The 16,379-nt window shown below is 44.8% G+C and overlaps 1 protein-coding gene across 1 annotated transcript in view; it reads right to left on the reverse strand.

The window, feature by feature from the left end:
• BAX (BCL2 associated X, apoptosis regulator) overlaps nt 1-16,379 on the reverse strand; it is a 38,264-nt gene that overhangs the window by 4,728 nt on the left and 17,157 nt on the right. Inside the window, exons 2-4 of the mRNA XM_018567439.1 lie at nt 11,128-11,176; nt 9,762-9,923; nt 5,356-5,491 (exon numbers count right to left, since the gene is read on the reverse strand). Coding sequence (XP_018422941.1) covers nt 5,356-5,491; nt 9,762-9,923; nt 11,128-11,176 — 347 coding nt within the window. The remainder of the gene's footprint in view (nt 1-5,355; nt 5,492-9,761; nt 9,924-11,127; nt 11,177-16,379) is intronic.

The following is a 16,379-nucleotide window of genomic DNA, read 5'->3' on the forward strand; positions in this document are numbered from 1 at the left end:
CAAAAAAAAAATGTAATACCTGTAATAGATCCAGGATATGTACCACTCTGGCGTCTCGGACCCGGAGGGTGACTCCGCCCACTGTCCACTGACATCATGCCGTTCCGCCACCCCTTCCCTCCTTGGCTTAAGCCACGAAAATTCACTTGTCCAGTGTTCCTGCAATGGATGTGGTGGCTGGACAAGTTCTGAGCAGCCCTGCTCTCCTTCCTGCCACTGAATAGGCTTATTAGCCTCCTACATCAACCCTCCAAATACTTCTGCTTACTTCAGCCTGCTGTGACTCCTGGTGCACCAAGACTGCATGCAAGACACTTCAGCTTCCACAGTCAGCAATCAGCCACAGTCTGGAGGATTCACCAGAGCAGCCCGAGTGCAACTAACAGCAAGTATTCAATGCCACAGTCGATGATATGCACACAACCAAAATGACTTCAAATTTGTGCTGTTAATCCAGCAATACAATTGCCCTCTACTGCTACAACCTATTTCAAGCTATTGCTAAATCTTGTGATGTGAAGTTAACATTACCACTGACTACTACTATTCATTGACTTCAAACATTCACCTTGTGATGTGAGGAGAACGTTACAACTGTTTCTTTGCATATTGCTTCAATCCTGTTATGTGATGCAAACATTATTACTGCAATAACCTTACTTATAGAGACTGCCATTACAGTGACGTAAAAGTTGTGTTTAAAAGACTTCCAGAGCTGAGTTCCATCATTTATCATAAGATGTATTACAATACCATCTTTTATTTAAAATAAAATACAAAAATGGGGTGTTAAAAAACATAAAAAGTTTACTTCAGAATAAAACTGCATGCACATTTTTTTGCCATCTCACTGCACTGGAATGAGCAACACTGGTACCACGCATGCCAATGCAGGCAATCGCACTGCGGGCGTGAGGCGTGTTTGGGGTGCCATTGAAATGGCAACGCACCTTCCATAGCCTAAATTGTTAGGCTGAAACTAAATATTGGCTTTTTACCCCCTTTTATAATTTTTTTGTTCAAATATTTGTATGTATTACATTAGGCTTTTTAATTAGTTTTTTGATTTAAAATAATCTGAAATTGAAAAACTCCAAACCAATATAATAAAATAACCAGACTTTTAAAATAACATACCAAAATTGGAGTTAGAATACTGGTAACTATTTTCAGTAGTCTTCCAGGACAGCATCAAAATGGAGAGGAGCATATAATTTGGGATTTTTATTCCAAATGTGCACCGGGTCATCATCTAAAGGAAATCTACACTTTAGACAAAAAAAAGTCTTCCTCTGGCTCTGTCCACTCCCTCAAAACAGAGTCTGAGAGAACCTTATGAACAGGAAAAACCCTTGATTTTTTACCCTCTAGGCCAGTGGTTCTCAACCTTTCTAGGGCCGGGACCCCTTGGTAACATTTGCCAAGCTGTGGTGACCCCCAAAAGGTAAAATTTAGGGATGACGCGGCTGCTGCTGAGGAGGACTCTCACCTTGCACAGCGACCCACAGGTTGAGAACCACTGCTATAGGCAAAGACAGGACCGGGCTCTGCAGCTGGAACTAGAAGAATTGGATTTAAAGTGTGTGGCTATATAATGTATGAGGTACATACTTCGCAGTACTGTCACTGATAGGGATGGGCTCGGGTGAGTTCGCAGCTCCACGTGCCAAGCCCGCCAGGAAGCTGACAGCGCCAATCATAGGCACTGAGACATTTCCAGATCTCTGCAGCTGCGGACCGGGAAAATGGAATGCATAGCTAGAAGTGTGTTTTACATTTTTTTTGCTTGAATAACATACATATTGCACCCGCTCTCTGCTGTTGTCAATCACTAGAAGGGGACATGATGGAGAACTTCAGGTCCCCCTCTGCTGATTGGCAACATCAGAGGACGGGTGCAATAGCTAGTTTGCTATTGGCTTTTTCAAAGTGAAATAGCCAATAGGAATCTAGCTATGCATTTCTATGGTGGGGGGTTTTTTTCTGACTTACGGCGGTCCCCGATTTAAAACAAAAAACAGAGCAGAGTGTCTCTCTCCCGGCGGCCGAGAGCCACTAGGCGACCCCTGGCAAATCGTCATTCGACCCCCGAGGGGTCCTGACCCACAGGTTGAGAAGTGCTGCTCTAGGCCCTGATACATTAAATCATGCTTAGAGAGATTAACTTTTTCTTCCTGAATTTCCAGGGTCTCATAAATGGCTTTTGAGGCTGGGTTCACACCTAGGAGTATCGATTATGAAGTACAGCGCGTTAAAAAACGCGCTGTACTTGGCTGTATCCCAATGGAAACGCGCAACAAAAACGTCTCAAAGAAGCTCCTGTACTTCTTTGGGCGTAGGGCGTTTTGTAGCGCGTTCAGACTGCCTGTAATACGCCCAGGTGTGAACCATACCCATAGGAAATAATGGGATTTCGGTGTTTGAGCGTTTTGCAGAGCGTTCGAACGCGCTATAAACCACCCAGGTGTGAACCAGGCCTAAGAGATCATCGTCTTCCAATGAAAGTTTAAACATAGACCTCCTGGAAGAATCCTCCCTTTCACTTTCCCCTTCAGGGGATAAGTCTATCCGAGAGAGATCCGAAGCGGCCAGATCCTCAGGCTCGGAAGATTTAAAAGAGACCCCGAAGCGGCTGACACAGGTAGAATAGGTAGCCTTAAAGTGATCGAAAAGTGACCAGAACGAGTGGAATGTGGATGCTAATTTTTCTTTGAAGACAAGAGGTTGCTAAATGCAGTAGCTGACTCTGCCTTAAGAATTCCTCCAAAAACAAGACTGGCAAAGAGGCTTGGTATAGGAAGGGTTAAGCCTAGTACCACACACACAGCATAGTTTTTCCAAGGTACACTTCTGGATTTGTCTGGGGCTTTGGCCTGAAGGAAAAAGGATCCAAATTAACCCGGGAGGACTATCAAACCCTAGTGCCAGTCTTAACACTTAAAAACCCACCACCAAAGGGGCCCAGGTGAAGAGCAGGAAGTCGGAGCATCAGGGGACAGAGAGAAATTGAAGCCGCTCTCTTACCTTAGCTGGGCTGGAAATTGAGGTGCCTGCATCCACCCCACCCCCTCTGCTGCCTGAGAAGACTCCATAGCAGACAGCGTGCAGTCCGGTGTTCTCGCAGTCACTGCCGGAATACATAGCCAGGAAGTTCTAGCCAGGTCTCCCCCCCTTCCCATGTGCCGAAAAAAAGGCCTGGAGCGTGAGACCTCCAACGCCCAGAGGTGACGCATTTCCGGTATCTGGTCAGGCCGCGGACAGTGTCCCAGAGCTACTGAAGAGCTACCAGCCAGCTGACTTTTCCAGCCTGCACCCACGGAGCCAAGGGGAGAAAGAGCACTTCGATCAAAGGCCTCCCCAAGGCACGGAAGAAGAAAGCGAAGACCAGAATACCTCCTAATGGCTTTCAGGAGGACTACTGGAGGCCAGAGGTGAGAGAACCAGAGAAGGAAAAACTAGGGCAGCATATACCAACGTATCTCCCCCCAAATAAGCGCTCCATAGGTGATAGATCTCTTACGGACAGCGGAAACAAACTGAGGACCATCCTGTGATAAAATACAAAACATACATACATATTATATATAAAAGCCCGGTCATCAGAGTTAGCCATTAATATTGAGAATTATTGCTCTCAGTCTGGCACTTGCAGTAATACGACATGTATATTGCAATTTTAGTAGGTAGGTGCACCCAACTAGTGTTTCCGTTCTTATGCACGCATTTGGGTGGCAGGGGACTTTTTTTGTTAACGTCATTGCTATTACATGGGGGGGGCTCACAAGCCTCCTATGTAATTGCACGTTGGAGATAACAGGTTTTTGTTAAGGGGACATCACGGTCACCTTTACACTTCAAAAAGGCGCAATTCAAGAACACGGTTTGAATAGCTTCAGCCAGGGAATGCTAACACAGCAGACAGTGGGTGTGTGCAAAAGCCAGTCTGCTATTGGCTTTGAAATAGCCAATAGTAGGCTGGCTATTGCACCTGTTGACTGCCTGCTGTCAATCAGCACAGGAGGGGCCTAAAGAAGCAGTACCGCTGACCCGCTGTGTCCTAACTCGCCCACTTCTCCAATATATCTCCCTCTCTCTGAGAGGCCCTGGTTTTACAGCCAGTCTGTCCCCTCCAATGCTCGCTGCCTCTGCCCGGTGGAGATGAGTCAGTGGTGGTGGCGGCGGTGGGGAACGGCTGAGTAGCAGCAGCCAGGAGAAGGATGCTTGAGTAGAGATGCAGCGGCTGGGAAGGAAGCAAACGCTGAGCAAAGTTGTGGCAGCCGGGGGGAGCAAAGGCTGAGCAGCGTTCCAGCGCCTGGGAGGATAAAGAACAACTGAGCAGAGTTGTGGCTGCTGGGGGAAGTTGGGAGGGCGGGTGTAAGGAACGGCCAAGTAGAGTTGCGGCTGCGCTGAATCAACTAATCGATAATGAAAATCGTTGACGATTCTCTTTATCGATTATTATTGATTTTAACGATTAGTTGTTGCAGCCCTAAAGGGGAGGCTGCTATTCTGAATGATGAACCTCAACAATAATGTGAAGGATAACAAAAGCAACCGCTATGAAGGGAAAAACAGGTAGGAGAAAAATTAGACCAACATCAAAAAGTGGTCAACAAAACAAACATGTTTTTCAGCTAAAGGCCAAAAGTAGGAGAGTTAGCTCTCTACCTTAGGAAAAGTAATGCTGAAAAAAGTATATACTGATCCAAAACCAGCCAGTGAACAGTTGAGGATCAAAGCAGAATACCGATAACATCTCAGACAGGCGCCGCAATCTTTGCTCTAGCAGGGTCTAGGTAGCTGGATGAAGAGCTGCATTCAGCAGTATGCAGGCAAAGTCTTGACTGAAGCAAAGAAGATCTTAAGATAAACAATAAAAAACAAAATTAAACTTGTCCATCCTCCTAGGACACTAGAAATAAACTAAAGGATGATGGGAGTAGGAGTGGTTATTCCTGGCTGGCCAACAGCTTTTGTTTGCCAGTGTCCGGGTGCTCCTGTGGGTGGCAATATAACCCAGTTATCTTAAAACACATAATCCTGCATCCCTTAATAAACAAGAAAAACAACATTTGTATTTTTAACTTTAATATGGCAATTAATATGTTTGCAAGACGTTTTTATGGTTTATAGGTAGTAAGTTGGCCAATGATCATTTTAACAGCAAGGCAATACTCTAAAGAGGCTGATTTAATAGAGAAGTACATCTTTCACTTAGCTGCTTGACAGCTCCCATATGTCCATCGTGAAAAGTTGCCTTTGGAGTCAGTGAAAGCTCTTAACACAATTAATTTCAATTGAGCCAATGCAATCTACTTTAGTACAGTAACATTTTCTCCAGAAACTATCACTCACTTTCAGTACTAACTTGGAGGCAAAATAAAACAAAGCTACAACACGACCCCAGTTAAAGTTGCCGTCAGCAAACATTTCAGTTGCCACACGGAAGAAGACCTCTTTGGGAGGGTTGCTTTTCACTTGGTCGATCATCCTGCGAGAGAAAAAAAAAAATGACCACCAACATTTAGTATTATTGATTTGAATATTATTAATTTAAACAGCTCCTCAAGCAATCTGAGTTAGACAAGTACACAATTTTCTGTGATTTAAGTTTACCACCTGAAGTGTATCACAATTTAGCAGCCAAGCAAGAAGTTTGTTTTCAATCAGCCGGCAGACTGAAAGACTTGCATTGTGAGAAGGAATAGTAAGGCCTGGTTCACACCTGGCCGTTTTGTAGCGCGTCCTTACGCTCTGCAAAACGCTCAAACACCGAAATCCCATTATTTCCTATGGCTATGGTTCACACCCGGGCGTATTACAGGCCGTATGAACGCGCTACAAAACGCCCTACGCCCAAAGAAGTACAGGAGCTTCTTTGGGGCGTTTTTGTCGCGCGTATCCATTGAGCTACAGCCAGGTAGCCCTCTGAAACGCGCATTTGTCGACAAACACGCATATTCGATATGCCTAGGTGTGAACCCAGCCTAAAGTGCATCACTACAAAGCAGGCAGAGCCTGAATAATTGCTGCACACAACTTGGGAGTACCCCTGTTCCACATATTTACAAACTATGCACAGCAACAAACATAAAACATTAGCGTTGGATAACAAGTTACACCAAGCTGATCTCTTTTAAAAATTTACTTTAAAAAAACTATTTAATCCCTTTAAAAATAGTTATAATAATCATAATAATAATTAAAGTAACGAATAAGACCTTTCCTAATTATAATTCTGTATAAAGTTTCCTATATCATTTATTGGAAATGTCAGCCAAAAATATTTTTCAATTTCTGTCCTTTTGTGTACAAAAAAAGGTTGGTGGTGTGCAGGTCCTGAATGAGGTGCCAACCCCTAGTTAAGTAAAAGAGAAAGAAAAAGTCGGGCTTTTTGGCACCAATTGACAAGTACCAATGAACTTCAAACAATGAAGCATAAAAATATATTTTTTAATTTAGTGTAAAAGTTAAAAATCTTCGGTGTGATACATAGGAATATTAAAAACGCAAGATTTGATGAGAACCTCCTTTCACCCACTAGGTTCCATATATGAGGTAGTAGTACATAAATCAGACAATTGTACACATGATTAGAAAATTCAAAAAATTGGATACAATCAATAGAGAAAATTCCATCCATAGACTGAAATAACCAAAAACCTCTAATGGAAACACATTTGGTGGTGCAGTACTTGCAGAGTTCAATGGAGATGCCATACTTGCATTATTGTGCTCAACGCGTTTCGCGCTGCGGGGCACTTCATCATCAGGAGGAGGTCCCTTCACAGTGTGATTCACAGATGCGCAACAGGGGCTTGTCCTTTGAGGTGCCAAGAACCACAAAAGCAACATAGGGACCTGAGGAAAAGAGCCGCATAGGCGACCTGGTGGCACTCTCCACCATCTGCTGCCGCCGATGCCTGCAGGGCAGTCTCCAGCTGTGCACGCCTTTTGTGTATGTGATACAATAGCAAGTATGATGAATTGCATGATGCCATGCAGAGCTAACAAAACTATGGCCAGAAGTCAAAGCACGCACCCATAAACTAGAAGCAATGTAAGCAAAAAAAGAAAGACTGCCAAAACAGCCTGCCCACACCCGGAATAATCCATGGGCAATGCTAATATTTTGCAAACATTTATAAAAGTAAACATAATTCTAGCATAATGTAATGTCAGATGCCATCTAAAGGCTTCTGTCAATGTGTTTTGAGCCATATCTATGAACTTGCTTTTAACATTAGTTTGAGATGCTTCTGTGGTCATTCAGAATTCACTTACAGGTGCATTTGACCTGCAGTTAACTTTAATCGGCTTAAATTTTCCTCAATTTTCTTATTGTTCTAAGCTTACTAAAGTAAAATGAGTGTCATGAAAGTACCACTGTAATAAATAGGTCTAGATAAAAATAAATATTTTTAGGAGTAAAACAAGACAAAAAATAAATAAGAAACACCTCTTGCTTACCTCTAAAACAACTGTACTCTGTATAAAAATGGTGCTGTGAAAACATTCATTTGTTCCAGCTAAGGCCGCATTCACACCAGGGCGGAAGCATTTCAGTGCAATTTTTGAAAGGTTGGGCATTTTTAATCGCATTTCAGTGCTGAAACGCATTTAAAAACGTCCAAAACTGTGCTGATCAGTGCATTTATATTGAAATCTATACAAAAAAAATGCACTCATCAGCGTGACAAAAGTAGGTCAAGGAGCATTTTGGGCGGCAGGCGGTTAGGATCACCCGAAGCCGCGTGCTTTCATGATTGCACGACCGAATCGTCCTGGTGCGAACGGGGCCTAAGAGATAGCAGCCTGTACCTAAAGTTGCCCATACGCCTATTGATTAGCATTTGGAAATCGTCCGCGAATGGTCTTTCGAACAATAATCAGTTGACGGGAACCAATAATTTTAATTATTGTACTCCTGGACAATTTTCCTCAATTGGTTAGGCTGGAAAACATTTTTGGAATCGAAAGGAAATCGATGAATTAGTGGCGTGTTCGTGGGGAGGAAAAATACATTTGAAAAAAATTGCAACACGAACACTACAGATTTGCAAACGAAAATCCGCTCCATCGATCGGCAAAATTCGGGGGGTTAGTATTGCCAACGAACGACTATCGAAACTACATTGGTCTGTGCTTGATGGGCTATTTGAGCTAAAATCGAGCAAGGGTTCTTGGCAGCAACAAAAATCGCAGAGTGTATGGCCAGCTTTACTAAATGACAGGTCTCAGACAAAAGATCAGGGAAGAAATCGGCAAGGTTCCCCATTATATAATAAATTACAGACAACCATGGTTATCACTGGAAGCTTGATTGCAACTGAGCTTGCAAACAAAAGTCTCTGCCAGAAGATGTCACTGTGCCCTTCTCAGTACATCGAGAAAATGTGATTGCAAGAGATTTCGTGTTGAAGCCACTCATTCCAAATGTCTCCCATCCATGCAACAAATGTTGCAACTTGCGAGAGTTTCATTTCACTGTGGGTAATGTGTATTTTAATCCGTTACAGGTGCCCGAGACAGAATTTTGCCTGGACACAATATTTAAACGTGTACAATCTACTCCAACATGGAAGTGGTCTTGCTTACCTCGATTTTTCTTATTACTGAAATGGTAGTATTTCTTTAAAAAAAAGTGGCACAGCCATAGCGCCAGAAGTGTCGCACATAAGGACTACTTGAATTTGTTGTATGAAAAAAAACAAAAGCCAGCAAAAAAGTTGCATGGCTTTCATTATTTGGCACAGGACTTTCTATAGGGTTGTAATGCCAGAAAATTGTTGCAAATGCTTTACTGAATTGCCTCCACAAGAAGAAAAAAAAAAAGTGTTAAACAGTCTCCATACACTTTTCTTGGGCTGCCCATAAACGGCTCAAATTGCATCTGATCCCTGCTGTATCGGCTGCAACTGAAGCTGTGGATGGCCCTGCGAGCATCACCCAGCTTGAAAACAGTGGATTTAAAAGTCAACTACGCTTCGGTCTTAAAGAGCTGGCCCCTGGCAGCAGGAAGGGATTCAAATTTTGGAAGCACAATAGTAATAATTAGAGGTGCACCAGAATAAAAATTTCAAAACTGAAAATAAAAAACAAAAATGTTTTTTTACTTTACTGTTGGGAATGAACAGGAATACTCTATACTGAAAGTTCCTGTTCATTCATAATTTGCGGAGATAGTATGTTTACTGAAACCACAATCATGAATGAACAGGAAGTGATGTAGGTGTGAGCTGACTCTGCCCCCACACCGCCGCTCCCCTGATCTGTCTCAGGAAGCTGGGTGGGCAGGAGAAGAGCTCAGCCTCCTGTGACAGCAAGTACAGCTGTCTACGCCCCCACACCGCTCTCCTAATCTGTCACATGAGGCTGAGCGGCGCGAGAGGAGATACGCCGGCCGCTCATATCGCTCTCCTCCCCCACACCGCATGGCCTCCTGTAATAGTCTCTCTCCTTCCCGCTGGACGCTGTGCCGTGTCAAAGGGGACACAGAGCAGCACCCAGCGGGCAGAAGAGAAACCAGGGATGCACCGCTATTTTGGCCGAAAGATGGCACTTTCTGCATTTTGCCAAAAGTGCCATTTTTGGCCAATATGTTTCTGCGGCCGAAATTTCAGTGCATCCCCAGTAATAATAATAACCCTAGCTTAAAGAGACAATATAGACAAGAGCATGCTGAACACGCAAGTGAAAATGTAAAAAACGGTACCTGTACCAGAAATTCAGAAAATACAGGGATACAGCTACAGACATACCTCTGCAGCTCCATGTTCCCATCCAGCTCGTCTCCTATTCTTCGCAAGCAGTCACTCAGTTTTTTAGTAGATGGGTTCATCGGCACCTGTAGTTGCCTACAGTACTCTGGCATTTCTGCAGTGGCTACATCCGAGTTTCCCTGCATGCGATCCACAATAAACCTGAAGACAAGGAGAAGACATTTCATTAAAACTAACCAAAACAGCCCAACAGTAATCCTTTACTTTTCTCAAACCTCAGCAATATGCTGGTGTTGTGTCCTAGAATTCAGAGTCTTCTGATATAAGGGTAATTCTGCTATGATTTCTACTTGGGCTTCCTAAAACAGGGGTAGGCAACCTCGCCACTCCAGCTGTTGTGGAGCTACAAGTCCCATGAGGCATTGCAAGACTGACAGCCGCGACTGGCAGAGGCATGGTGGAACTTGTATTTTCAGCACAGCTGGGGTGCCAAGGTTGCCTACACCTGTCCTATGTAATGGTGTCATAAAATTTTGGACATTTAGGAGAGAAAAATTGCACATTTTCCTAGGTTTTGAGGATTTCAAATGTTTTCCTAGTTTTTGTTTTAAAGAAATGCAGAAATATCAGAAGTGCCAATTGTCATGTTAGGAAAAAAAAAAAGGGTATGAAAAAGGAAGGGTTATGACAGACAGAACTAAACTCAATGCCAAACTGGATACATTACCAGTGTCCATGGTGTCAGATTGGACAGAGGACCCTGAGTATATGTCCCCTCTATGGCAGTCTAGGTACTGGACTGTCCATAGTGCTAATACATTTTCTCTTTGTTCCCTAGCAGGTGGGCGCTCTGTCAGGTGTGCCATCATAGGTCATAAAAGAAAAGCAGGATATTCAGCCCTAGCCCATTGCACTGTATGAAAATGCATTTCAGGTAGAAACTGACGTTCATTGCTACAGTATAGGTCTAACTCACACTTGCGTGCTTCCGCTTAGCAGGTTTGATTGGAAAAAAAAAGCTGGGGGGGGGCTTAAAGCATATTTATGCATTTAAAACACTACACTTCATGTGTTTGTGCATTTCTAGCAGTGCTTCACTTTTAGCCTACATGTGCATGAGCAACACACTGCATTACAGCACATCGAAAATGTGCATACCACAACGTCTGGCTGCAAGCCAAATATAATGCAAGGCGGGCTTTCATTTTATAAAAATATCAGATTGGCTCTTCTATATTTTAAACTGGTAAGTTACATAGTATTTGAGGTTGAATAAAGACATTAGTCCATCAAGTCCAACCTATTAGGATCTCATTCTAGGAGTACCCGTACCCCTGTATATTACGGTCCCTTAAGAAATCGTCCAAAAGTTTATACAGCTAGACCATGTCATTAAACTACTCACCCCCGTAGCAGCAAATCTCCTGTCTGCATGATTTGGTCAGTGGATACTCCTGCAAGCAAAAAAAAAAACAAAAAACATATTAGAAATATACTATGTCCACGTTAAGGAGTTTGGGAAAGTATATGTTGAGGGAAACTGAGGACCTGGGGCCCCCAAAACTTCGCCAATTTGGATACATGGCTTTCAGGAATCCAGCCATACGGAAGACATTATACTGACTAACTCATCTCACAAGTTGAATAAAATGTTCCTGAGAGAATCATATATTGCGATTATTTATTCTGCACATGCTTTCTGCCCAACTGTGATGCTTTATCATCTGCATACATGTTACAGTTAGTCCAAAATGTGGAGCCAGTTAGTCAATAGAATGGTCAAGAAACAAGCATCTTTAGAAGATTGGTAGAGATGTCAGCTCCCCCTTATTTCTAGTTTAAACATTGTTCTAGACTGAAAACAGCAATCAAAGAATCTGCTGACGGTTGCTGGTGAATGGTGATGAACAGCAGTGGTTTCCCTAGGGGTATTTTGTTGGGCATTCTGCCGACCTGTCTCTGGTCTTCAGAGATATAAAAACACATTTAAAGCTGGCCATACACCAGTAGAAACTCATTTAAAAAAAAAAAAACGTTTCCAGAGAGTACGTTCAATTTCTCTAATAGTTAATGAGGTCAAATCGACAATATTTTTTTCAGCCATAGTGCAAAAAACAACAACCCAGGAGGAGCAGGATGGAAAAAGGATTCCAAAATTCAAATCTCTGATGGCATTATCGAATGCTCTGATGAGATTTTTCTGATGAACGTTCGTACACCTTCCAGCGTGTGGCCAGCTTAAGGAGGTGCTGGGATTTCAATGCTTATTCCAATGATTTAAACACAAGAAAATCTTCAAAACCAGCTTACTGGCTCTGGCAAGAGCTCTTCAACACACAGTCCCGACTCAATAGTTACCCAAAAGCAAAGTATAGGCATAAAGATGGGTGCCAAACAGCAACATGAACAGGGGTGTGGAATCCTTATCGCCCGACACACGCAGTTCTGGGCGCCAGGCAGGTGGCATTGGAGAAGCTGGCGGTCGTTTTGCACAAGTGATATGGGCGGCTGTACAGCTGCCGACATCATTTGTATTTAGCCTGTTGGTCCATCTCTCCCTCGCCGGCTCCCCCCTCCATGGTCCATCCCCACCACCTCTCTCCCAGCCATGGTTTTTAGGGTCCTTCAGGACCACAGCAAAGTACTTCAGGATGGAGAGCAGGGTGCAGAATTGAGGACGTCTGTTCTTGGGTCTGCTCCGTGTAAAAAGTGTGACAGGAATGCAGTACTCACAATCTTCCTGTCTCAGCTGTCATAGGAGAGTGCTCTACTCGAACTCCTGTATTGGAGGTGACAGGTTCCATACAGAGAACCTGTCACCTCCAAATGCTATCACACAGGGCTTGTTGGCAGACAAGTTGTGTGAAAAAAAAAAAAAGGAAAGAAAAAAAATTAAGTGATGAGTAAAAAATAAAATACATTTTAAAATAACCCCACTGCTTCCAACATGTGCATGCAAATAAATGCACATGTAAGGCACTGTGTACCATATAGTAGCCGGGCAGCAGCAATCTCCATCACACGCAATGTGCATTAAAGTGTAAGTTCACTTTGGCAAGCAATTTGGGAAAATCGAATTAACCTCTCAAATCTGGCCCCCTCTACTTACCCTTCGGCAAATGGTCCTTCTCCTCCGTCAGTACAGGTGTACTATCTGTAACCCATACTGCCATCCCGTACAGATCTGCGCCATTGATTTTGAATTTCACCCGCAAATTGCGAGCATTCATTGGTCAGCCCTGTCACCTGACTGCACTGACCAATGAGAAACGCTTCTTAGCATGGTTGAATACAAAAAATACATTTTAATCAAAACCGTATTAGGACAAGTAGATTGGGCCCCTGCTTTAGTCCTTGGACAAGTCGTGTTTTTTTAAATGTCCACACCCCCTGATGAAATAGCACAAAGTGCCTCTAATTGTTCATACCACTATTGCATAAAAACTGCCAAAGTGTCCAAGGGGCCACAAACCCACCACTCCCAAAAGAATTGAATGGGGGCTTGAATGGACGCAAGCGTAACTAACCAAACGGATTTATATTAGATCTGGTGTAAAAACCTAATTTGGAATTGGAATTCCGACAATATATTCAGCAGGAAGTTCAACAATCCATTTAAAGGCTATTTTATTCTACTGGGCCCTGATGGAGGGATACGTCAGCCCCCGTGATAGTAATGAAATAAAAAAATAGGATTTTGTACTCACCGTAAAATCCTTTTCTCTCCGTTCATTGAAGGACACAGGCAACAGATCGTAGATCCTGAATGGTAGGGTAATATCGCCACCTGCAGGAGAAGGACGCTAGGCACAAAACTAAAGACCAATTACAGCCTAGGGGCGGCCCCTGCCGGTGGCCAAACCCCCCACCTGCTGACAAGTCTCCAGTTTAGTAACAAGCAGTTAGGAGTGTACACCCCATAAAGAGGGCGGGGCCTGTGTCCTTCAATGAACGGAGAGAAAAGGATTTTACGGTGAGTACAAAATCCTATTTTCTCTCCCGTTCATTGAAGGACACAGGCAACAGATCGTAGATCCTGAATGGTAGGGACGTCACCAAGCAGTAACACACTGAGGGATGGGCAACAATAAAACACCCAAAAGACCCCTCAAAGCGCCGCCTGCAACACTTTGCGCCCCAAACCAGCATCTGGCAATGCTAACACGTCCACCTTGTAGAACTTAACAAAGGTGTGAACAGAAGACCAAGTAGCGGCCTTACAAACCTGAGAAACAGAGGCCCCGTGGCGGAAAGCCCAGGAAGCCCCAACAGCCCTAGTAGAATGGGCAGTGACAGGAAATGGAGGCTCACGCCCTTAACGGCGTATGCCTGAGTCACAACAGTACGTATCCACCTAGAGATGGTAGCCGCCGACGCGGCCCAACCCTTATGAGGACCCTCCGTGAGCACGAACAGGGAGTCGGTCCCGCGGAAAGAAGCCGTAGCTTCCAAATAAACACGAAGAGCGCGAACCACATCCAAACAGTGGAGCGCACGCTCCTTCCTATGAACCGGCTTCGGACACAGGGAAGGTAAGCCAATGTCCTCATTCAGATGGAATGCCGACACAACCTACGGCAGGAACGCCGGCCGAGGACGGAGAACCGCCTTGTCCTGATGCAAAACCAGCAATGGGGACTTGCAGGACAAGGCAGCCAACTCCGACACCCGCCGAACGGAAGTGATGGCCACCAAAAAAGGCCACTCTGTGACAAAGATATAAGCGGAATCTCCTCAAGAGGCTCAAACGGGGATTCCTGCAACACTGAAAGTACGAGATTCAAATCCCACGGAGCCAAAAGGCGCGCGGACAGGGGGAGCAATGCGCGTCACCCCCGAACAAAGGTGCGAACCAGAGTATTAGACGGCAAAGGCCGCCGGAAAAGCACCGCCAAGGCACAGATTTGCCCCTTCACAGTACTCAAGGCCAGCCCCTGAGCCACCCCGCGCTGCAGGAACGCAAGGATTCTGCAGATGGAGAATAAACGCGGGGACAAGGCCCCAGCCCCACACCAGGCAAAATAGGCCCTCCACGTGCGATGGTAAATTTGTCCAGAAACCGCTTTGCGCGCTCTGAGCATAGCGGAAAGGACCGCATCGGACAACCCCCGGTCCATCAGGACCTGGCTCTCAACAGCCACGCCGTCAAAGCCAGCGACTGTAAAGAAGGATGGAACACAGGACCCTGGGACAAACATGCGGGTCACAAACCCATCCATGGCAGAGGAAAAATATTCCAGGGACAATGCGGTACCGCGGTACCCCCACCCCCCCTGACGAACCGGAGGGACGCACGGATGATTGGCAAAACAGCGCAGGCGTACAGGACGCCCAAAGAGGGGGTCTTGAGGGGCCCGTAGAGCGCAGCCCACAACCCCCACACGGCAACGTAGGAGTCATCCCTGCGATCCAATCTACACCGCAGAAAAATACCCCACTGACCGCAGACCACCAGGCAAGGGGAAGAGGGACCCACAGTAATGCAAGACCCTCAGCATTTATTCCGGCCCAGATAGCAGACCCTGCAAAGCGGAGGAGCTCTGAGAATATGAAAAAAAATAAACATGCAACTGCACTTTTCCTATATTTACACGCAGTGAGGTGCACACCGCCTACTCCCTCCTGAGTCTTACACTTGACTGTCTCGGATTTTGGCTGAGCCGCTTCCTCTGGGCCACCCAGCCTGTAATCCTGCAAGTAATAAGCTTGGGTATTGTTTTTTCCATTTGGAAGCACAAGCGTTATTAAAGTGACATAAAAGGATACTTTTTCCCCCTCCCCCCAATGTTAAAGGAGAACTATGAGGCGAGTGCTTTTCACTCACCTCATAGTTCTAGCCGACCTGTGACAATGAGACTGTCACAGGTCTGCTCAGTAGATCGGGAGGTGAGAGAACACATACCGGGTTCCCTCACCTCTCGATCCTGTCACGGCTCTCTGCCGTGACAGGGGAGGGGCTGGATTCCCCCCTCCCCGCTCCGATCCTCCAGCGCTGACTGGCAGAACGGATGTGATGTAATCTCAATTTCTCAAGACCACATAGCCAATAACCGTTGTAAGCGATTTACATAAAGCAATGATGATGCTACATTGTTCAGACTTTGAGTTGTAGTTCAGATGGCAGGCTCTGAGTTGTGACACAAGGAAGTTCATATTCACAGGGCTGAGTGAAATTGTGTCCCTGCATTGAGGAAGTCCATCCTATGGGCATCCTGAATAAGTTTACAAACTTCTAGATCGATATGATAATTAGGAGTGGAATAGAACTTATGGAAATTCAAGATAGCAATACAAATTTATTTTCAGTTTTAGCCATAGAAACCCTTGAAGACTAGAGTGGTAACCTGTGCAAGACTAATAAGACTGCTGAAAATAATGTTGCCCAATAACATCCACAGGAAGGAAGTATTCACTAGATATCTGGCAGATTAACAGGTATTTATTTTGGAACAGATCTAACAATACACTTTCAATGGTATAGTTAACACAACAAATGGGACCAAATAAGAGAAGCTCATTGTTAGGATTTACCTACACTTTGAGCGCTGGTTCACACCATAAACATGCGTTCCAGAGCGGTCAGCCTATGGAACGCACTATCAGATTCTGGATGGCTTCCTGCATTCAGGGACGGGGGGGGGGGGGGTGGGGGGGGTA

This window comes from Nanorana parkeri, unplaced genomic scaffold, assembly GCF_000935625.1.
Source record: "Nanorana parkeri isolate BGI_ZX_2015 unplaced genomic scaffold, ASM93562v1 scaffold1048, whole genome shotgun sequence".
Lineage (NCBI taxonomy): Eukaryota > Metazoa > Chordata > Amphibia > Anura > Dicroglossidae > Nanorana > Nanorana parkeri.